The 20333-nt window shown below is 40.9% G+C and overlaps 3 protein-coding genes across 3 annotated transcripts; 1 reads left to right on the top strand and 2 right to left on the bottom strand.

The window, feature by feature from the left end:
• Positions 1-367: 367 nt before the first annotated feature.
• Positions 368-8908, bottom strand: cog7 (component of oligomeric golgi complex 7). Its single transcript, XM_008301078.1, has 17 exons — positions 8439-8908; positions 6765-6913; positions 6447-6563; positions 6041-6209; positions 5839-5921; positions 5629-5751; positions 5352-5550; positions 5143-5270; positions 4854-5008; positions 4204-4320; positions 3754-3819; positions 3428-3614; positions 3161-3301; positions 2907-2990; positions 2589-2703; positions 1458-1601; positions 368-1295 (listed from the first exon to the last, which is right to left on the bottom strand). The coding sequence occupies exons 1-17, from the start codon at positions 8602-8604 to the stop codon at positions 1129-1131; spliced, it is 2310 nt and encodes a 769-aa protein (XP_008299300.1). The 5' UTR covers positions 8605-8908; the 3' UTR covers positions 368-1128.
• Positions 8909-10717: 1809 nt separating this feature from the next.
• Positions 10718-12403, top strand: LOC103371676 (myeloid-associated differentiation marker-like protein 2). The gene has a single exon (XM_008301077.1). It carries the CDS (start codon positions 10788-10790, stop codon positions 11679-11681), a length of 894 nt encoding a protein of 297 aa, XP_008299299.1. The 5' UTR covers positions 10718-10787; the 3' UTR covers positions 11682-12403.
• Positions 12404-15507: 3104 nt separating this feature from the next.
• LOC103371674 (putative protein MSS51 homolog, mitochondrial) lies at positions 15508-19433 on the bottom strand. Its single transcript, XM_008301076.1, has 6 exons — positions 19221-19433; positions 17817-17966; positions 17581-17705; positions 16872-17435; positions 16660-16753; positions 15508-15811 (listed from the first exon to the last, which is right to left on the bottom strand). The coding sequence occupies exons 1-6, from the start codon at positions 19235-19237 to the stop codon at positions 15607-15609; spliced, it is 1155 nt and encodes a 384-aa protein (XP_008299298.1). The 5' UTR covers positions 19238-19433; the 3' UTR covers positions 15508-15606.
• Positions 19434-20333: the final 900 nt, after the last annotated feature.

Raw genomic sequence — 20333 nt, 5'->3', positions numbered from 1 at the left:
TATCGTACTAGCATATATAAAAAACACACATTAACAAGATTAAAAGCTGGTTATCCTCAGCTGAGGAGGTCTTTAAATCGTTTTCCAGTCCAACAAGAACTCTTAGACTTATAAATTTTGTACTTCTGCAACATTGTTTTAAGCATTTGCCAAACTCTCACATACCCACTGTGTCATTCCTCTCAGACAGGAGTCTTACCTCTGCAAAATCTTCCACATGTATCCCCCCTGAGAGTTAACCGTGACAGACATGCCAATTTTCATGACTTGAGGGTGCGAATACATTCAACTTCAGTTCAGAACAAAAAACAGGAAAATAAGACACCTTTAGATTTTGAACAGACGGTTCACGACTGCAGGATGAAGCTATTTTCAAGAAATGCTCATACATTTATTCAACTAGAACAACTTTTCAATAAATGGAAATAAAAAGCTTCATAAAAATAACTCACCAGGATACAATAGCATGTTGATGAACTGTTTTATGTACAGAAGTTCACGATACTGCATGAAAAAATATGAAAAAAAAAAACAAACAAAACACCCACATGAAGAGTCTTGTTAGTTGAGTCCCCACCACAACAACACAAAAGAGTCGCCTCCTCCTTTAACTTAGAAGCAAACTGCTGAATGTGAAGCTCAGCTAACGGAAATCAATACAGCTCATATCAGAAATATTACCTCTATATAATTTAATAGCCAAAATTAATTATATTAGTATGACGTATGTCAAATATATTGGTCGTATAGATTTTCAAAAATGCTCTAAGACCTCCTCTCCCCATCTTATAAATGCAGAAACTATAGCTGAGAAGTCAAGACGCCGTCACCTCTTGGCTTGACTTGAAGGCAACATCACTGGTGAGACATCATTTAAAGCCAAACTTGCTAATCAGTGACAAAATGCGAGAACCAACCTGATTTAATTCCCTTAACATTCCCATAAATCCCACGCTAGACACATTCTAAAATGCTGCAGTCCCCAAGTGAGAATCATTATTAGCAAATGTGAGATTCAAGGGACTGTAACATGTAAACCAGCTGCTATTAATATCACATTCTTCAGCACGAAGTCCCCCAGTGCCGCTCTGAGAGTCACTGTACCTACAGAGTCCTTCTCCCCTGCTGTTAGTAGTCGATGCAGCGCAGCGCAGCGATGGTGGAGGCCAGTCGACGAGGCAGCAGTTTGGCCGTCTGTCGGTAGTCTTCTGGTTTAGCTCTGAGCAGCGTGACGATGTGCTGCAGGGCGCGAGACGGCTGCAGGCCCAGAGCGTCCATCACGTTGCTCAGATAGTCTGTGGAGCAGAAACAGGAGAGTCATCAGCTCAAGTGGTACAAACACATCAGCTGAACTCACCGTGCTTTTCAACGGATCCATTCACAATATAATTAGATGTCACTGTTTAATGCGGCCATCGCAAGCTGTTAAAAACGTGTCTGTCCAGCATTTTGGTTACCAATATCTGTGGCCAGCTGTTTAGTGGAATGGGTGCTCAGCTGGGGGATGAGCAAGATGGCATCACAGTAGGTCTGCATGGTCGCCCGAGCGATGGAGCCCAGCCAGTAGTCTGCTGTGTTGTCCAGCTCGGGAAGGTCGTCACCTGAGACAGAAGAGAGGTGGTGTTTCACAGGGTGTAAAGGGAACAAGAGTTAGCTGCATAAGAACAAATGGGCAGGGGCTTGAACTCCTTAACACAGTGAAAATGTTTGTTCCAACATGGTCACAGAGGCTATTTTACAAGCAGCTAAAGAAACTTCCTTATTACTTATTATGTAGCTGTCTGGCTTTGGTAGTAGCTTTGAATTTTGTAGCAGAATCCTCAGCACACGGCTCATTTTTAACTTGTGTGTGTAGTGACTTTGTCAGACTATGTTGAGGCTATACAGTTAGGATTTTAGCGACACAACGCAGCAGCTTTGAAGTTAACATCAGTTGAAATGTAATGTTAATGAGCCACATTTCATGCAGCACAGCGTACTCGTTCTATCATCTGACAACAAACATCAGTTCTAATAAAATACAGCAGGTCTGAGCACAGAGAGCAGGAGAGAAGAGATGTAAAGTGTCTACATGTTGGACAGTGAGTGTGCATTTTGTCTTCAGGTGTTCATGCATTGTGCTGTGTTGCTCAGTATGAAACCAAAACTATGCCCAGTGTACAAACTGTTCTCTTATTATTTAAAGTATTCCTATTCTTATGGAGTTTTGGGTACACTGTTTAAAGCTGTAGTGCTGAGGAGTGACTGGGGCCAAAAACGACTGACATCATAACGCAACAAATATGCTTTGATTGGCTAAACTGAGGTATCTACAAAAAACACAACATGTGTTTAAATACTGAAGTTGATGCACTTTGAGAGATTTTTCCAGCTAATCGCAGCAACTGTACAAGTGAGTCTGTCTGTCTGTCTTTGAATTTTGAGGAAAAATGAGCTACGAGTGCAGATTATCAGGGATTTGCGGAAGAAGGGTTACTGAAGATAAAAATAAGAAGAAAAGCCAGAAAAGTGTGAAACAGAGGAGACGAAAGACAAATATCCTGTGGAGAGACGGATTGAGATGAAAATCCGGGCTGATCGTCAGTAACCTTGCTCTGGAGGGAAAGGCAGCTTCCCAGCATGTAAGGCCATCTCTAGTGCCGGGTCCTCCTGGGTGACAAAAGGCTCCAGGTGGAGTGGCAGAGACATCAGGTACTGTCCTATCTATGAGGGGAAAGAAAGCCATGATTGATACATCTGGCGCCAGTATCACACACAGTACCTATCTTACTTGTGAATATGTACAAAAAGCACTGATTTCACAGATTCTTATCACATAAGTCCTGCTGTTCTTTTGTACTGATGTTTTCTATGTAATTTAACATAAGCTATTGTCATCAACAGGATGTTAATCAAACCTGACTTACATTTGTGATGTATTCTTGCGGTGACAGGCTGAAAGTAGGCAGGTCCTCGGTGTAGCTCTCTCCAAGTCCAGGCGCCTCTTGACTCTTAACACAAACAATGAGCACAAATCAAACGGCATGAGATCAGATTAAAACTGATGCACTACACCCAGCACTCAAATGCACGTGCACCCTCAATCCGAAAGCTCTCAGCGCTCAAATCTTATCAATCATTATTCGAAATCAAATAATCTGGAAACTTGACACGTACTCACCTCCATCTTGGAGACGAGGCAGAGCTGGTGTTTGATCTGCAGGAAGACAGAGTCGAAGGCCAGCTGGTTGGCCTGCTGATTGAGTCTGGTCAGAGCTGTTCTGGGCTCAGCTAACAAGCTGGAGTTCCCAGTGCCCTTCTCCTGCAAGACGAGGGGAAAGAGAGGCGTGAGAACAGATGCAGAGGGCCCTTGATGAACCAAGTGTAACAGTTCCCTTCAGAAAACATCAACAGATTGAAAAATGTGACACGGAGCGCCACATCATACCTTCAATGAGTAGAGGACCTCCATCAGGTTGTTGTATTCTGCCACATTTCCCCGCTGTAGGTAGTTGTATTCCTGCCAAGGGTTCTTGGTGGCGCTCTTCCTCTCTGTGGAACTGGCCTCCTGGATGCCTGCCAGGCTGCGTGGGCTGTAAGATTCTGACAAGTACTTTCCTGCTGTGCCCAGGATCCTGCAGAAAGGATTGCACGCATTTCTTTAAAATCTGAGACTGTGACTTACTGACTCTGTGCTCACAGCCTGAAGAGATAAATGGTTTCAGGCGAAAGGGAACGAGGTTAAGAAATATCGATTGCAATTATGTTTCTTACTTGTTTGACAGCTGCTGCTCAAAGGCTCCACACTGTCTTAGTAATTCTCCACATGTGGCAATGATCCTGCAAAAGACAATACGACATCAGGCACACAGATCTTTTCCTGTAAAATCTGCAATGTAATTAACTCGCTACAAGCAGTTTTGGAGGGTTGCGTCTGTCACAGTTTTGCTCACCGTAGGCTCATTTCTAATTGCAATATACAGTTCTGCATCGCTATGGAAACAGCACAATGACTAGAAGCAGAGAGAACTCAAGAATGTCTTCTGTGCAGCATGACACAGTTATAATGAATCAAGATGTTCTTTCCATTTTTACAGTTTCTTAAACTGATAAATGGTGTAGTTCGGGGATTTAAAAAAGAAAACGTGCCTTTAAAAGCCATCAGCCAGTTTGGGGATTCAAAGGGTTAAATTTATCTTAACTGTGGGAAAAAAAAACACCAACCTGACTGAGTTCTGGAAGGCTGTCCAGTCCTCTTGGAAGACAGATGAACTTGGCGTATCCTCAAGTTTACACTTCTTTCGGATTGATTGGAGTGTTGTGGAGAAGTCTGACACATACCTAGAATGAGCACAACATTAAAGCTGTTGGCAAAACTCAGTTAATATCCACATAGTTTAAAATCATCCATCCTTTATCTATACACTGCTTAATCCTCACTAGGGTCATGGGGGGCTGGAGTTTATCCCAGCTGACTTAGGGTGAAGGCAGGGGACACCCTGGACAGGTCACCAGTCTATCACAGGGCTACACTTAGAGACAGACAACCAAGCTCACTCACATTCACACCTACGGACAATTTAGAATCACCAATTAACCTCAACATGTTTTCGGACTGTGGGAGGAAGCCGGAGAACCCGGAGAGAACCCACGCTGCACAGGGAGAACATGCAAACTCCATACAGAAAGATCCCAAGAGCCCTAATTGGGATGCGAACCAGGGATCTTCTACCTACGAGGCGAGGGTGCTAACCACTGAGCCACCTTGCATCAGACAAATTATTTATAGAAATAAAACATGTATGGTGCATGGGGCTTTTGTGATTAATATAATGTGTAGCTTATGACTGTGATTATGAGTAAATGATCTTTACTTGGTGAAGAGGGCTTTGAGAGCTTTGAGGAGGCCACACACGGCCAGTCCATCGGTGAGTTTGACACAGCGGTCCACAGCAGCACTCGCCAGGCCGAACAACTTTCCTACAGAGTGGCTCAACTCTTCTACGCAATCAATTACCTCCCCATGTTCCTAAAAAGAGAAGAGAACATAGAGAGTGAGACGTGGCATAAACAAAGACGTGTAAATCAGACACAAATAACTGTTCTGATATGGTTTAATATATCTATTATCTTGAGCCTATGTGTGTACGTGTGGGGTCTAACCAAAGGTACAGCGCTGATCTGGATGAGGAGGTGAGCTTCCTCCAGGTCTCCATACTGCAGTTGGTAAGATTTGTAGGGATCATAGAGCGCACAGACCAGCTCATTCACCTTCAGGAGGTTATTCTCCCCTATGGATGAAAGACAAACAGAATGTAAGGACCTAACTCCCCATGTCTTCAGTGTCTACAGTAACGTATCTCTGTACAGACCCAGGTGTGGCAGCATCGCGGCCTCCAGGTTGTGTCCAAACGTGGATGCGGTGTTATGGAGTTCCAGCAGAGTATCCAGACGCTGCTCTTGTGCTGCCCTCTCCATTGCAGTGCTCAGGCACACAGGGATGGACGGCACCATGGCCCCCAGAGTCTGGATCAGCAACACTGTCACCACTTCGTACGGGTTCTTGAACACCTGCAGCAAATTCAAATAATCTGTTAGAAATCGTCACTGAATTACAACCACTTAAGCGTCTATGTAGGTGTGTCTCACCTGGCTGCTCCACTGAAGCTGAGCGTGCCAACTGGAGAGCAAAGTGTCGTAGAACTCAGACAGCTGCTGATTCAGACTGAGCTCGCTCTGAGAGAGATCCTGCCAGATGCTCACCAACTGGCCCTGGAGACGACAAAACCCATATTTACTTAGATGCCTCCACTTTCAGCATAGGAGACGTGATTTTGTGATGGCATTTGCAGGACCTACCTTGTGACACTTGTAGTAATACGCAAGAAGCTGCGGCATTCTATCTATCTCTGTGAAGACTTTAACAAACAGCTTGGCCTGGTCTGCAGAGAGGAAAGAATATATGTATACTTAGTGTACACTGGAAGCAAACAACAGCAAACAAAGGCAGAGAAGATGGAATAAATTTGACAAACAAAACACTGAGCTCTAGGGGTCCTACCTATAGACATGGAATTAAAAGTAGCTACTATTTGTGGGCTGGCCATGGCCTCCAGTCTGTTTTTTAGAGCCTCCAGGTGGACACACTTCTCAGAATAGTCTGGCGTGTCCACCAGCATGGACAGGCTGTTCTGCATGCTGGTCAGCTTGGAGGAAATTACGGCAAGGTCCTGGAAAAAGGAGAAGAAAATATCTTAAAATTCTATAATGAGTTCGTGGACGATAACTAACAGTAATTACACACGTCAGAAATTCAATATTTTAAAGTCTTTTTCTAATCTCAGCACAATCTGTTTACATTGATGCCGAGTCTGTGAATGTCAATGTACAGGATGTCTTGGTTGTCATATGGATGAGAAACAAAGGTCTATCATTATGAAGCCTGTGGCGGTTCCCTTCATTCATACCTGTGTTTTGAAGGTCTCCTCGATGTCAGCACTCAGCGTGCTCCACTTGTCTGCCTCCTGCAGCGCTTCAGCAGCCAGCTGCATTCGACCCTTCACCTGATCGATCTCCACCAGGACCTGATGAATATGATCCAAGCAACAATCAATTAAAGCTGCATTTCCTCTGAGCACTAGGCACATCTCATTGCCACAGTCAGGTTTTGACTATCATAATGCTTACGATCACCGAAATGATTTGAATAACGTGTCATTGCAGATCTGTTTATTGTTTTCAATGCAAACACTACTTCACAAATACACTGTATAGAAATCACACACCTGCATGGACTGAACAGTGTCTTGCTCAAACTTCTTGATGTCCTCTTTGACCAGGACCATTTGCTCCTTCAGGAAGGACGCCTCCTGTTTCAAAGCCTCCACATCTCTCAACACTCGAGGCATGTTTTGAAGGGCCTGATTACTGCTCTCTGCACAACAACACACAGTCAGAAATCATTAAAAAAACATCACAAGACAATCATGACTTTCATACAATCAGTTTGTGCCGCTGCGGTTCTGTTTGGAATAGATTTCTTTTTTATAAAAATAAATTGAACAATCTTATCCTCTGTCCTGATTCATGTCATTTCTTCTGTTGTGTGTTTGTTGTGGTTATGCAACAAATACTGTCATAACATTAAACGGCAAATTGATATTTTTGAATGAATGAATGTTGAATGATATATGAGTCATATGAATGAATGCTCCTCTTTACAGAAACAAGATTGTTTTTATTGTCATGTTTCAGGCAAAGACTGGGTGCGTGTATGTCCTGATGATGTTTGCTTAAGAGACGATACCATGAAAGCTCTAAAACAAACCTCGCTTTGATCGTGTCCACTGGTTTTACTGGTTTCCTGCTGCTGTATCTGATATCCATGTGGTGTGTAACATTACTGGAGATATGACGATTAGATAATTGATCTACTGACAGAAAATATTCAACTATTCTGATAATTTAGTGTTTGCCTATTTTTAGCTGTTTGGGTTTATTACATTTTATACATATTTTATAATATTTGCCATTTCTAACTTCTCAGACATGAAGATTTAATGCACTTCATTAAAAACAGTAAACTGAGTATCTGTGGATTTTGGACTGCTGGTCGGACCAAAACATCAACTTTTCACGTAGACACAGGTGCTGCAACATTTCTTCACTATTTTCTAGCATTTTGCAAACAAAACAATTAATTTCAACAATAATCAGATTAATTGGTCATGAAATTACTCATAGCTGCAGTCTGAAATAGGGCTGAACAGTTACTTGATTTCAAATTGTTCAGCTCTCATCTAAAACATTGTTATTTGGTGATGTGAATTGCTGCAAATTACCAAACACAAGGACTTTCTTTCTTTTTTTTTTTTTTAAATCGTGGGTTTCTACATCAAACTGCATCCGCTTCATTTCTGCAAAGGCAACCAACTCATTGCATCAGTTTCAACAGTGAAGTCAGTGATGACAGCTAACGAAGTAGACATAAGGTATGTTGCCATGTTGTATAGACAGCCTGCAGCAAAAATTCAAGTAAACAAACAAAAGCCTAAATAACAACAATGCCATAAAGTCAGTTGGTAGTGTATTATTTACTGCTGGCTCGGGCTGCGAAGTACGATTTCAAAGCTTGGTGTTTCCCATCACTTGACTTCCTCAAATGTCCACAACTTAAAGATATGCAGTCAACTATTTTTGTGAAGACTGTAGCTTGCTGTGATGTTGGACTGTATTTGTGCGACAATGAGAAGTATTTCTAATCCTTATGAACAAAGTGAAACAGCTCTCAACATAAAGTAAGCACATCAATCAATAGGGAGCATTTACTGGAGGTTACCAGTATTAGGTTTAGCTTAGTATAGCTGTCTAATAACATTTATACATCACAGCGAGGGAAACCACTGGAGCTGGATACATCTGAACATGTTAGGAGGTGATAGTTGTTTTAAACTGCTCACCTTCGATGCTATTGTTGACTTCTTGGATGAACAGCTGCAGCTTCATGACCAGTGTAGCTGCGTGTGTGTCCGCCTTCCCCGGAGCGTCCTTCTGCACCACCTTGAAGGCTCCGTTCACCCAGTCTTTCACGTCAAAGTCATCGTCCAGGAACTTAGAGAAATCCATCTTTGCTCCTTCACAAGGTGCAAGAAGCTGGGCGGTGTTCAGGAAAACTCTTCTGGTGCAGTCTGTGTCATCGACCCATCGCTAACGCTGGGCGAGCTAATTCTTCCCAAACAGTGGCTTCGACACAAATATAAAATAAATGGCCCAAGAAAATGAAATTATCATGACAACTAAATATAGCTCCAACAATGCGACGGCCTCCTCCAGAGTTATTTTTTAAAGGTGTACGGCTTTAAAGGGAGAAAAGTAAAGACATATTTCTGAATGTCTGATGCTAGCAGTGCTACGTACGCTGACAACAACTTCCTCTGGTGCTTTCTGTTTAACTTCCCCAGAAACAATAGCTCACACAAACTGACCTGCTATATTAAAATAAATAAATAAACAAAACCTCACCAAGAGAATCAAGAACGGACTTTCTGTCAGCAACTTGTTTTGTGTGTTTTTTTTGTTTTGTTTTGTTTTTTTTAAAAGATGTTTTACGTTTTAAGTTAAATTTTTTTTTTAAGTTAGCCTAAGCAGTGTCACACAAAAATATGTCCGTGCAGAAACGTGCTTTCGTCATTCATTTTCTTCTACCTATTATTATTCTTTTCATTGTTGTTGTTGTTGTTGTTGTTATCTCTTCCGTCACAGTCTTAATAATGATAATAATGATGATGATGATGATGATGATGATGATGATGATGATAATAGGTAGAGGAATAAGAATGACACAAGCACGATATTATTATTATTATTATTATTATTATTATTATTATTATTATTATTATTATTGTTGTTCTTGTTATTATCTGGGACTTGACTCTCAGGTAGTTCAGATTATGTCAATTTAACAGAAGCGGTAATTTACATTACAAAGTTTACATATGAGTATAAATGTTAGTCAACTGAATATATATACAAATGGGCAACAAATTAAAAGAAAAAACAGACCTTTGACTCCAGCATGAGGGATCTGGAGCTTATTTTGCAGGAGATTTTTTGCTGGCATGATTTGGGTCCACTTATCTCCCTAGATGGAAGGTTCAAAACAAATCAATACAAAGCTGTTCTGAGTGATCACCTTTATCTTATGATGAAACCTTTCTATCTGGTGTCTTTTTAAGAATGAAATTATCCATTTACAGGGCATGTGGGGTCACCGAGTGGTTTAATGAGCATGAAAATAATGTGAGCTATATGCTGTGGCCTTTGCAGTCAACAGATCTCAACCCAACTGAACAGCTATGAGTATTTTGGACTGGCATGTCAGACAGCACATCACCAAATGAGGAAACATCTTTTGGAAGAATGTTGTTCAGCCCCTCAGTAACACCAGTGCTTTTAAGACGGCCACTGTGTTTTTTCTTCCCTTTAACTTGTCACACCATCGTCCCATCTCTAAGTCTAGATATTGATGCTGTTTTTTTTTGTATCTGCAGGCTGTCATTGTGCATTTTTGTCATCCTTAACCAGTCCATACCTAAATGGTGTTTAAAGGTGAAGTTGTGGTGTTTGTAACTGACTTTTTTAAATGAACAAATACAGCATAGTAACAAGGCTACACATCACAACTTACTTAGCTTGTGCTGTCACTAATCACCACTGTTCCCTATTTGACTATAGCACACTTACATATAGTCGGCATGACCTGGGATCTCGTTTTGGTTGGCGTGCATGTTACATCTACAACAACTGATACAGGCTTCTCCTGTACCAGAATATATATACAGCAACTACTGGAAATGTTCTCTTTCCATCACAAAAAAAAAAACACAGTCCTCATGCTGTATTTGGTATGATTCATCTCCTGCTGGCCCTTAACTTGAGGAAAGCTATTATGATGTTAAAGTTTTATTCATAAAAATGATCCATAAATACAGGAAAATGTCAGTAGATACAGCAGTAATGACTACAATCCTTTAATAGTGTCACTGCTGAAGTAGCAGCTTTATACTGTCGTGCTTTCAGACTTGAACCTCTCATTTATTTCCTATCTGCTGCCGTAGACAGTTATCGCTACACACTGTGTGTTCAATGAATATTATGCAAACCGTGAAGGCAGTAAAAGACTTCATGGGAAGAGGAGCTGGAAGGCAACAGAAAACACACATCAAACGTATCTGAACCAGCTTCTAGCAGCCGTCTGGAGGACATTCACAACAAGGATATCTCAGCAGCTCTTCAGCTCATTTAAGGAGATGGGAATACTAGATACCATCAAGGACACAATGTCCAAAGCGGTGTTCAGTCCTTCTACTCTGATGTCCGGACGAGGAGGGCTGCACATGGCTCAGATCCTTCTGTCTCTGGTCACCTTCCTCCTGGCTTCCTTCAGAGGAGGGAGCAGCCACACATACTGGAACTACGCTATGTTCACCTGGGCCTTCTGCCCCATCATGACCCTCATCATCACCATTATCGAGCTGTTCAAGCTTGACATTCTTCTCGTGCTTTGCATGGACTGGGGTGACTTCACCACAGGGATGGCCATGTCCTCCACGCTCATGACCGTCTCTGTCGCTATCACCTACGGCAACTTTTACGCCTGCCTGAAATGCCTGTACGGCTGGATAGTGACCATATTCGCTTTCTTGTGCGCCCTCGTCTACACGCTTGAAGTGGTGAAAGACAAAATCCTGGACAAGAAGAAGGGGAGCTACCTGGCTGCTCTGCCTGGATTCTGGAAGGTTATGGAGGCCTTTGTGAGCTGCATGATTTTCGTATCACTGACTGGCTACAGAGACAGACCAGTTCTGATCTTGTGTGTCATAGCGTATATCATTCCTTTCCCCATCCTCCCTCTCATCATAGCCACCAACATCCTGAAAAAACTGAAGAAATGCCTGCCTTTTAACCTCGACAGGTTCGTGTTCATATTCCTGGTGATCTCTGTTGTGCTGTACGTATTTGCTGCTATCATGTGGCCCATTTTCATGTTCAGAAACAACCCGCGTCCCAGTGACTGTCCTCCCAGCTTTTGTATATGGGCCATTCAGTTTATGGTTGCATTTCTGACATATGTAAATCTCATTCTTTTCACACTAGACCTCATTTTTACTCTGCTCGGGATCTGTGACTTCAAACGCACATAAACTACAAAAATTGTACCGTTATTTGTATTTCAGGGCAGCTGGATGGATTTTGATGAAAGAAAAATTGTTGCTTTAAGATAAAATAAATGCATATGTGAGGATAGATTCCTCAATTTCTCATTACATTTTTTAGATGCTTTAAGTTTCTAGTTTGAATGATTTTTTTAAAACCTGGTTTCCAGTTGGAGAACATTGTAATTTATTCCTAGAGGTCATGTCATGACATTTAAGTCCATGTAGTAGCATCAACTGCTGTACACTAGAGGTATAGGTACATCTTGTAATTATAATAAAACTATAAAACTACAACTCAATATTGACATGAAACATCCTCTGTTAATTTCTTGCAGTGACACGGTGCTTCTTTGTATTGCAAGTTTAAATATGCAAATGAGATATTATATATCTAAAAGTACCCTAATTTGCATGAATTTCCACAATAGAAATCGAAACACTTGATAAAGTCAGCTGCCAAATTTGAGTTTTTTGTGACTTTGCTCACATTTTTATGTCACAGATTTTACAGAGGGCATTTTGGATTTCTCTTTTTAACATTTCACAAAATACCATCAACAGGCAGAAGATGTTTTTTGTATTAAATAGAGCTTTGCGTTAGTTCAGACAGGCATGGAGTCACAAGGCCCTTTCTGTACAATCGTCCAGCCCACCCACGTGGTGCTCTATAACTGAGGCAGCGTTCATTCATTCTGCCCACTCCACGCTCAGCACATCGCTGCTACACCAGCCTCTGCAGATTGACAGATCTCCTCCTCCTTCCCAACCACCCCCCTTTTTAAAACAGTTCAATTTGTAAGGTCTTCACCTTACCATGTGAAACGCTATATGATGACACATGTTGTAAACAGCGCTATACAAATGAAATTGAATTGAATTGAATAACCCCGGTTGTTTCCCACATCGTGGGACTGTAGGATGCAGACGGTTCTTTATTGTACCTTGGAACTATGTAATCTGGATTCTGTAAAGTGAGGACCATTTAGTTGGTCTCCTTGTTCTTGTTTTTATACTGTATTTGCATATTGTAAATTTAAGGCTCTGCCGGGGGGGTTTGTGATCTCAGGGACTGTCTGTTTCAGGCTTGTTCAGATTGTTCCAGAGCATCACTCAAGCAGAGTCACTGCCAAACTTAAATGCATGTGATCCCAAATAAATGGGTAAATCTGACAAAGTGTCCTGTCTGAAATGATCTGTAAGTCAGAGGATAATGATATGTGAATAAGCCTCTCTGTAAAAACGGCCAGAATGTAGATAGAATTAAATAGCATGTAGAATTAAAACTGGAAAAGTTTGATGTACTCAGGAGCTCCTGAAGTGGAGATTTTTTTTGCTCAGAGTATGAAGGAAAAACTCCTTTTGAGAAAAAGGTCTTCACAGATACAGTATGTGTTTAAAACTTTTGTACATTTTCACCTGAAACCACTATTTATGGTAAAAATGTCAACTAATGGCTGTCACCATGACATGGGCAGATTCTTTTGTCTTATAACTTATCTGAAACATTGTATTTAAATATGTCAAACATGTGTGATGGCTCTAATTTGTATAAATGCCCAACAGATAAAGTGTAGTAAAACAAACACCTAAACTTGCATTCTGGATGTTTTCTTTCTACTTGTCTGAATGAAGACATGTTTAAGACTCAATACTGCTTGAAAAAACAATGTTTTTGCCTTTTTAGTTTCTCACCTTATTGATTTCTGATCACACTTAAACCTAAAATATGATGTAAATCTCATGGCGCCTCATGTGGTTTGGACAAAAACATGATTAACACATTAACACGTGATCACATGTATCACCACCCACATACGCTTATGTTGCCATGAGAAAATTATTCCTCTGTATCAGCGCTTCAGGGCACATTATATAGAAAATACAGCAATTGTAGTACAGTTGTAGTGATACAGAGAAATGTAATGCATATTTCTGAGAACACTCTAAAACGTTGTGTCAGCATGAACAAGGAACACAATTTGACTTTCTATGTTATTTCTTCTTATTCTTAAAACTCTTTCAATTATCCATTAAACCTAAAATCATGATTTACATCCATGAAGTATTTTTCTTTGTCCATGTTTGTGCTTTCAAATGTGTTGCTTTGACTTCAGAGTGAATATTAAAGTATAACACTGTATTTCACTGACAATAAATATCATCTTGCATTCAGTCTGCTTGAAAACTCAATTACAGAAAACTGAACACACCCACAGTAAGTGTTCAAGGATTTGTTGTGTCATAACCAGGCTCGTGGGTGGTTTAACTCAAAATAAGGACATTTATTATAACCAAAAGCAAATCATGTAACAAATAATAATAAGTAAGGCGTGTGACTATCAGTAGTATCAGTAGCATAGGTGTGAATGAGTGAACATGATGGGATGTAAGATGTTGTGGAGCAGAAACAAAGCAAAAAGGTAACAGAGTGTCACCACCAATGAAGCCGGGTCAGAATGAACAAGAGAGAGAGCAAGAGAGAGATGGCTGAACTTTATGATGCCTTCAGGGACCCACAGGTAAATGGAATCTCGGCCTCCGTGGCAGCAGCTGACATTGGGCCATCACAGTTGCTACAGACACACGCAGGAGGCCAGAATACCAACCATGAAGACATACTTGTGACCTCATTTTTGTGTCGGTGCATCCCATCCTCATGAACACAATATCCCGCCCAGAATTAATTCCTTCAAATTTGGAACAAACATCTACATGGACTCAAAGATGAACTGATTAGATTAGATAGAAGGTCAAAAGTTAAGGTGTCCGTCCTGTTGTCGTGAAGGCGTTGCATCCTGCAATGTCTGGAGGGAGTTTCTTCAAATTTGGCACAAATGTTCACTTGGACTTAAGGATAAACTGATTAGGTTTTAGTTAAAGGTCACTGTGGCGTCATAAAACAAGCTTCTAGCTAAACCTCATAAATTCATACTCTAATGATTTGACAAAATGTCACACACACACACACACACACACACACACACACACACACACACACACACACACACACACACACACACACACACACACACTGTCTAATGGGATAAAATGATGAAGTGATGACATTCTACATCCCAAAGGTCAAAGGTCAAGTCTGGACCGCCATGACAGAAACTACTGACAATAACCTGCTGTTAATGGTCATTTTAGCTTTAACTACAAATAAAAACAACAACAACAATAACAATAATACAAATATTAAATAGATTTTTACAGAATTTTGCTGTATGTTGGAACAACAGCAGGTAGAATGTGGCTGTATTTTTACTTGGATTTATTTCAGCACATGTAATAAATGATGGAAATCAAGAACTAACTTCTAGACTAAAATTCTAATTCTATCTTCAAATAAGTTCATAACAACATCAAACCCACCACTGCAGTAAATAAGTGATTATTTTGTCATAAGTTGTTAATAATCTGTTAATAACAAATCATTACCAGATCAAATAACATGAGAATGTCCATCCAGTATGTCGTCAGTCCATCGTGGGCCTGATTGAGGCAGAAGCTCACCCCTACAGCCAATTAAAATCACCGACTGTCTCCAAGTGTCTTTGGACTGCACATGAAGAAAACCCACACATGCACAGAGAGAACATGCAAACTCCACACAGCAGGTTCAGATCTTCTCCCATACATTTATCAATTTTTAAAGAAAAGATTGTAGCCTAAATTATCAGAAGATGTTTGACTGTGAAGTTGCATTGCCTCTCTGGTAACAGAACAATAGCTCAGAGAATCTGAGATAATAAAGGGAAATGTGGTCACCAAGTAGCACTTTTTAATGATAAATACACAAACACTTTCAAACAATTTTAAGACATTTATTAAATCATCACATTATAGATTATAAAACTTCACAGTTCACAAAAAAGTCATAAAACTCTGCAGTGATCGCTGAGCTCCTTCAGGCCTCCTCTGGTTCCTCAAACTCCACAGTCTCCAGCAGACCCTGGAAGGAGAAGTAGTGGGAGTTGCAGTAGACGGGAGGCTTGTTGGGACCCGAACCCACCACTTCTGGTTTCAGTGATGCAAAGGGATTTTCTCCACTTCCTTTCATGTCCATCTCCAGCTCCAGCAGGATCTGCAGAGAGTAGGTCATCTCTGTCTCGCTGCAGAGACGACAAGCAGCCATTATCAGCAGCCGTTAGGGACGGACATTAACCCACAGCGATAAGAAAGCAGCGGGAGGATAAAAATGTGGGCTCGGTAGAGTGTGGAGAGAGCACGTTCATCAGACATTTGCTGTATTTGCATACTGTCGTGCGCCTGTCTAACATATAGTAAAAAAGCAGCAATGGCACTGTTTATTTTATATTGAGGCAATTTTAACTGCTTTATACAGTAGAGCTGCAACTATTAAATAAATCACATATTCTAACTATTTATTGATCCGTTTCAATAATGTTTTTAAGAAAAAAAAATCAAAATATTCATATTCCAGCTGCTTAAATGTGAATGTGTTTTGGTTCTTTCATCCTCTACTAGAGTAAGCTGAATATGTTTGGGTTGTGGACAAAACTAGACATTTAAGGACATGATCTTGGGTTTTGGGAACACAGACTGACTTCTTTTTTTTTTTTTAAACTGTTTTCTGACATGTTATAAACCAAACCCCTAATTCATTATTCAAGAAAATAATCTTCACTATTATTTGCAATCAACAACTGAAAATACAGTTAGTTAGCAGCTTTGTTATACAGTATGTTTTGGGGTAGTTTAATCCATTACAGAACGTTATATTTTATAAACCAGTGATCCCTGTTGTCATAAAATCTTGATCTAGAAAATTGAGAAGAACCAATGACGTCAAAAAACGTGCAGTAAAACGTACAATACTTCCCTCTGGTGAATTTAATGTAGCGGCAAAATACCAATGTCTTTTTATCAATCAGACTTTATTTTTAGGATGTATTTCTAATTTCCAAAATGTGTGGGGCTGCTGTTGTTTAACACTCACTTGAGAGCAGTGAAAAGAGAAGGAATATCATAATCCCTGAGGAGCAGAAGTGTTGGAAGCCAGCCTTCATCCAGGCCTTGACTGGCATCAAACCCTGGATGCAACATATATGAATAAGAATTACATCCTCAGTCATAGTTTCACAATACAAAAATGTGTAAAAGTTCCCACTTTTTATCATATTTTCAAGTACTAGTAAAAGATGTTCTCACCAGGATGGAACCCGACCACCAGGTCTGGCTTCGCTGCTTCGTCTTTCTCCACCAGCTCCTCCCAGAACTGGTGGTAGAGGCCCTTGTAGGCGCTGACGAAGACCCTCTGCTTGGGACCGAAGGCTCTCAGAGGAGGCCTCACTACGGGCCCGGCCAGCACCTCGGGCCCCACCATCACTACCTCGATGCCCTGGTGTCCAGGGAACATGTTGCTCAGCTCGTCGTAGTCGGTCAGTCTGGCTGCCAGCGTCTCAGCGTGTCCCGCTCCCACCAGGTGAACGGTGACAGGTTTGGAATAAGGGTTGAGACCAAACAACCTCATCGCCCAGGCTATCGTCAGCGGCCTGGAGAAGAACTCGCTGCAAACCCTCCACAGCGACTGCTTCAGGTCGTCGTCGTCGGGCCGAGACCTGCCGGCGTTGCTCCACAGGTCCTTCATGTTTGCTCCGTTCAGGATGGGATCGAGGCGAGCTGTGAGGTCTCCCTGCATGGCCAGCCAGTCGTCCCAACCCTTCACCTCGGACTGGGGCTTTGACCATTTCTCTGTAGGAAACGGGAGGTCACCTGATAGGAGGGGAGAAAAGATGCTCAGTTCTTTAGTTTTGCAAATTACTACTACAACAGGATTAAAATCTTCCTTATTTCTTTCCAGGAAGAAGAAGAATGAACCTGTTTTCCATCAGTTTGTGCCTTTCATACACATTTTTACCTTTGAACACCAGCCACTCCACCACTCTGTCAACGGCAGCCTGACGCAGCTTTGAGCAGAACTTCTTGTGTTTGGGCCAGTCGTCCTTCTGACAGTTTTTACAGCAGTAGTAAACATTTAGACATCTGGGCAACGACAGGACAAAGGAGTTGTCTGTAAATTCCTAACTTTGATGTAGGAGTATCTTGGCAGCACAGGCTGGCTTTTGAAATTTTTTCTTTCTTTTTTTTTTGTACCTGGCACAACGCTTAAGGCTCTGTGGGTTTGAAAGCTGGTTCGGCCACTTCTCACAGTGAGCACAAACTTTATAAGATTCCTCCATCTTCTCGAACATCTCTTTCTGGGAGCGGAAGGCCAGAGGTTTAGCCTCGGTCTCCGGAACAGCTCTGGAAAGAGGAAATAAGAAAGTCACTTCTTAAATTCTATCTGACAGTTTTAAAATTCTTATGTTGTTTATTAATTATTATTATTATTGGAAACAGGCAGGTGTTGGTTAGTGACTTAAATAAATCGTTATTAACAGTTATAAAGATCCTGCTTCACTGTACATCATTTTATGTTCACTCAGCTTAGAAATGTTTCTAAGAGTTTCTTTGTTGCCTTAAAAACATGAATCAACTGCATTTCAGCACGTTAATTGGCTCAAGGTCATCTTCTGAATTGTGAAAGTGTAAAATAAGCTTTAAATAACCTTGAGAAAAACAAGTTCAATAAATTTAAGACATTAAGTTGAATCAGCTGGCCAGAGTCAGGGATTTCATATTTTCAAAATTTAAAGAGTTTCTTTGTCATGTGACATTGAAAACATACAGTCTCAGGTATTGAAGCCATTTTTGACCAGAGTCAGTCCAACGAGAATCTATGATCTATCTATGAATCTATCATATGGACAATTATTTATTTCGAGTATTCTGAAAACCATAGTTTCTTTTAACGAAGACACACAGTCATTTGTGTTCAAACAAAATTTTCTAGGGAGTTTTAATTATTTAACAGTGCATCCTGGGAAATGTGTTTCCATGCTAATTATGTTTGTTATCAACTTAATTTATTGAGTTGAATCAACTCTCAGCTTTTTATTCATTCAATCAACTTATTATTTTAAGTCCAGATGTCTGAGGTGAGCTCATGTTTTTAACTGCTAAAGTGGTCTGAAAATACAAAAGAAGACATTTCAAGTTTAATTAATTCACATATTTACATTAAAAGCACTAGAAAGATGAGATGACCTGACTCTGTTTCTTTCTGTTGTTTCACGGTGTTGTCACAAAATGTGTGGACCGCTAGGCCGTATACACTCCTATTCTTAGACTGCATTTGTTGGTGTGTGAGGGAGTGGAGTGAAGGGAATGCAGCTTTAAGTTCACTTTACATGTTGCATTACTTGAAGCGTATTGGTGCCTGAAACCGAATGCAGCATATGAACCCATGACGAGAAGCCGTTGAACATGCGAGCGTCTCAGAATGCCACTCAAATGTCACGCTGTCACCGTAGACGAGCACATGGTGGCTCAGCTTCTGCTCACGTCGCACTACAGGCCTGTCGTTTTTTTTTTTAAGGTGGCAGGATGTGAACGTTTAGGAACGTGCTCAGGAGCGACACGAACTACCGATTAAACGGGAAAACTTATTGCACTTACCTCTCAGTTTCTGCCATTGTGAGTGGTGTGAATGAGCGTGACTCAGGCTGCTCAGCTGCTTCCTCTGCTCTGGTTTGATATGTGAGCGGCCTGTTGGGGGGCTGCAGAGCCAGATATAGCACCTGTGCTTTGGCTTCTAGAAAAGTCTGACAAATCCAGACCGTTCTTGACTTCACAGGAGCTCCACTCCTGTGGGAAACTGAGTAAAAATCAAAGCATGCTGGCGGGTTTTAGGGCAAGACGGAGGCCAGCCAGTTGGAAATACAGGGGACAGGGGCAGAAATGATGGAAAATGTCCAAATTCAAGCCCCTCGTCTGTTTAGACTTGTTCTGATTTTATGAAGCAACCATAACCTGTCGAGGGTCATCTTTACCCTTTGACCCTGCTGAATGTGAGCCTGGCAAGAAATCCATCAATTATTACACATAAATATCCAACCAAGAATTTCTTTCTAACTTAAAGGAAATGATATCAATTAAATTATTTTAATGCTGACTCAACAAGACATGGATACTCAACGCCCCCCCTGAACCTTCCTCTACTTCCTGTGTGCTTCTCTGACTTTCATCCACAAGAGGTCAGTGTCACACTGCTCCACCAGACGTATCGATATAAACGTATAAAATCTCACGCAGACAGAGATAGGATGGTATTTTTCACACTGTGGTATCAGTGTCACTGGTGAGCATTATTAATTATTTTCACCCTTTTAAAAAGGATTCTCAAATATACACTTCAAATTCCGACACATTGCGTTTAGGTTAATGAGATGTGACGGGTGGATACAGTAGTGAGGTAATTTAGAGATCAAGTGACTTCAATGCATTTTGGGAGATCGCTGTGATGAGATTGGATTTAATATTCAAGTTGCTTTACACGTTCTTAGAATTGATTTTTGAGGTGCTTTGTTGATGAATGCTGGTCGAGATACACAATGATATCGGCCATTATAAAGGCTGGAGAATGAAAGTCAATTAAGTTAATAATCATGTCTGAAAACGTTACATAAAAACAACTATAGCGTGTTGTAAATATAAAGTAGTTTTCTTATTGTGTACATTTCAGCAGCATTTTATTTAATGTCTGCATCTGCCAGCGAGTCATCATGGTTT

The sequence above is a fragment of the Stegastes partitus genome, unplaced genomic scaffold, assembly GCF_000690725.1.
Source record: "Stegastes partitus isolate 25-593 unplaced genomic scaffold, Stegastes_partitus-1.0.2 Scaffold1626, whole genome shotgun sequence".
In the NCBI taxonomy this organism is placed as follows: Eukaryota; Metazoa; Chordata; class Actinopteri; family Pomacentridae; genus Stegastes; species Stegastes partitus.
The sequence above is the reverse complement of the archived record's forward strand: the minus strand, read 5'-3'. Positions and strand labels throughout refer to the sequence as shown.